This window comes from Phyllostomus discolor, chromosome 9, assembly GCF_004126475.2.
Source record: "Phyllostomus discolor isolate MPI-MPIP mPhyDis1 chromosome 9, mPhyDis1.pri.v3, whole genome shotgun sequence".
NCBI classification, from domain to species: domain Eukaryota; kingdom Metazoa; phylum Chordata; class Mammalia; order Chiroptera; family Phyllostomidae; genus Phyllostomus; species Phyllostomus discolor.
The window spans coordinates 93587897-93590096 of NC_040911.2; the positions used below are offsets into that span (position 1 = coordinate 93587897).

General features: G+C 52.3%; 1 protein-coding gene across 1 annotated transcript; it reads right to left on the bottom strand.

Moving 5' to 3' along the window:
• Positions 1-1482: 1482 nt before the first annotated feature.
• On the bottom strand, positions 1483-1993 carry GTSF1L (gametocyte specific factor 1 like). Its single transcript, XM_028523722.2, has one exon. The coding sequence runs from the start codon at positions 1891-1893 to the stop codon at positions 1483-1485; it is 411 nt and encodes a 136-aa protein (XP_028379523.1). The 5' UTR covers positions 1894-1993.
• Positions 1994-2200: the final 207 nt, after the last annotated feature.

Here is a 2200-nt window from a genome sequence, read left to right on the forward strand (position 1 = left end):
AACCTCCATCTTGGCCGGAAGTCCTCAAGAAGAAATTCCTAATCCTTTGGAGAATCAGTTGAAGGGGTCAGGGGTGACCAAGTTATGATTACTTTATACAAAGCTTAGCAGTTAAGATTTCCTCCTGATAGAACTTTCAAGATGTAAGTCTTTTGCCGTTGTTTAAAAATAGGTATTTTATTTAAAAAATGTACTGATTAACTTTAGAGAGGAAGGGGAGAGAGGGAGAGAGAGAAACACTGATGTGTTGTTCCACTTATTTACACACTCACTGGTTGATTCCTGTATGTGCCCTGACTGGGGATTGAACCTGCAACCCTGTCATATCGGGACACTGCTCCAACCCCTGCTACCTGGCCAGGGCTAAAAAATAGGCAATTTAATTTTTTGACCAGATACTGCATTCACATGCATTCACTTGCATTCATTCACATGTAAATGGCACTGAAGGGCCTGGAATAGCAAGTGCTTCCCCCCCCGTTGACCCGCAGTCACCTCAGTCCCTTCCCCCCGGGGGAGGCCCACCGCCCGCGGTGAGTGAGAAGCCCAGCACTCTCCGTAAGGGCTCAGATGGCAAGCTTCAGGCTTTGCGTGTCTCCTCAAGGAGGAACCGTGTGCGGATACAAGCACGCACCTCTACGTGTCCTCTCCCACCACGGTCCAAAAACGGCAGCATGATATGGGAGTGTTCTGGACTTGGCCTTTACCAGTTCAACCAGGCTTGGCAAACTATGACCCACAGGCCCACAGGCCCAATTCAGTCTGTCACCAGCTTCTGAAGTGTTCTTGAGTTGCACATTCATGTCCATTCGTCGTGGCTGCTTTCGTGCTACCAGAGCAGAGCGGAAGGCTTGTGACAGAGACGGCATGGCTCACGAAGCCTGAAATAGTTCTTCTCTGGCCCTTTAGAGGAAATGTCTGCTGGCCTCTGAGTGAAACAATGTGCCTTAGCCTTTTCGTGTTTGTACAGAAGGAGCCCCCCCCCCCCCCCCCCACTCTTCCTTGGGACAGCAAGCTCTTCTATTTTATGGCCATGCCATCCTTCATTTCCCCAGCCCTCCTGCTGGGTGTTTAGGTCATTTCTGACCTTTTGTTGCTCCAAAGAATGCTGCAACGAATAACCTTATGCTTACCTCACGTTCCACAAGCGTGCATATATTTGCAGGCTGAACTCCTAGCAGCGGGAGTGCTCCAGCAAAGCACGGTGCACCGGTTATTCTGAGAGCTCCGGTCAAATTATGCTCCAGGGAAGTTTACCAACTAACCTCACCAATGTTATAAAAGTGATCGTTTGCCCATCTGTGCCAGCAGAATGTTCTTAAGCCTTTTGATCTTTACCAATCTGCTTAAGTGGAAAGAAAAGGAAATCCCAGTGTAGTTTGCTTTGCATGCCTTTTATTCTGGTGAGTTGCATCTCCTTTTGTGCACGTAAGAGGCCAGTGTCTCCTTTCTGCTGCTGGCTGGAGGATCTTCTGGGGGTGGTCATGGCTGGGGCAGGTGGTCCTCTCTTCCACAAACAAGCTTTTGGGGAACAAAAGCCTTAAGGACAAACACAGGATGGCTGCTAGTGTCATCGACGTTCCAGACATCGGGGTTGGGGACCCAGAGGGACTCAGGAGGGGCGCTCCCATTCTGCTCTGGACTTGGAAAGCTGACTTTCCGAGGGCTCCAGCTGTGTTCTTCCTCCGCTGGGCTCCTGTCGGCACAGGCTGCCTCGTGCTCCTCCAGCTTTTTGATGGGGACCACGTGGCAGGCATTGTATTTGCAGCCAGCCATCTTTTTGGCTTTCTTGGGGTTCTTTTTCCTGCACGACGCCAGGTGGTACTGGAATCTGCTGAGTGGGACACGGTGGTGAGGGTCGTAAGGGCAAGTTTCTGAGGCTTCTGGCTCCATGACCAGTTTCTCTGGAAGCAGAGCAGCTCGCCACCCAGAGTCAGAATGAAACACTCCTCAGGGAAGAGTCCTTTGGCCACACGGATGGGCCTGTCCTCTGCCTGGCACTGGCCCTGGGGACTCTGTGGGCAAAGCTCTTAACTCGAGTTCCCTGCTCCCAGGGGCCACAGAAGGTGGGTTAGGAAAGGGCCGAGGGGCTGCCAGGAGCAGCTGCACAGCGGGCAGAGGCACCAAATGGCACGTGAGCCCAACGAACCCTCGACGGCGGAGTCAGAAACCGCACAGCCCTGCAGGGAGGTGGAGCAGG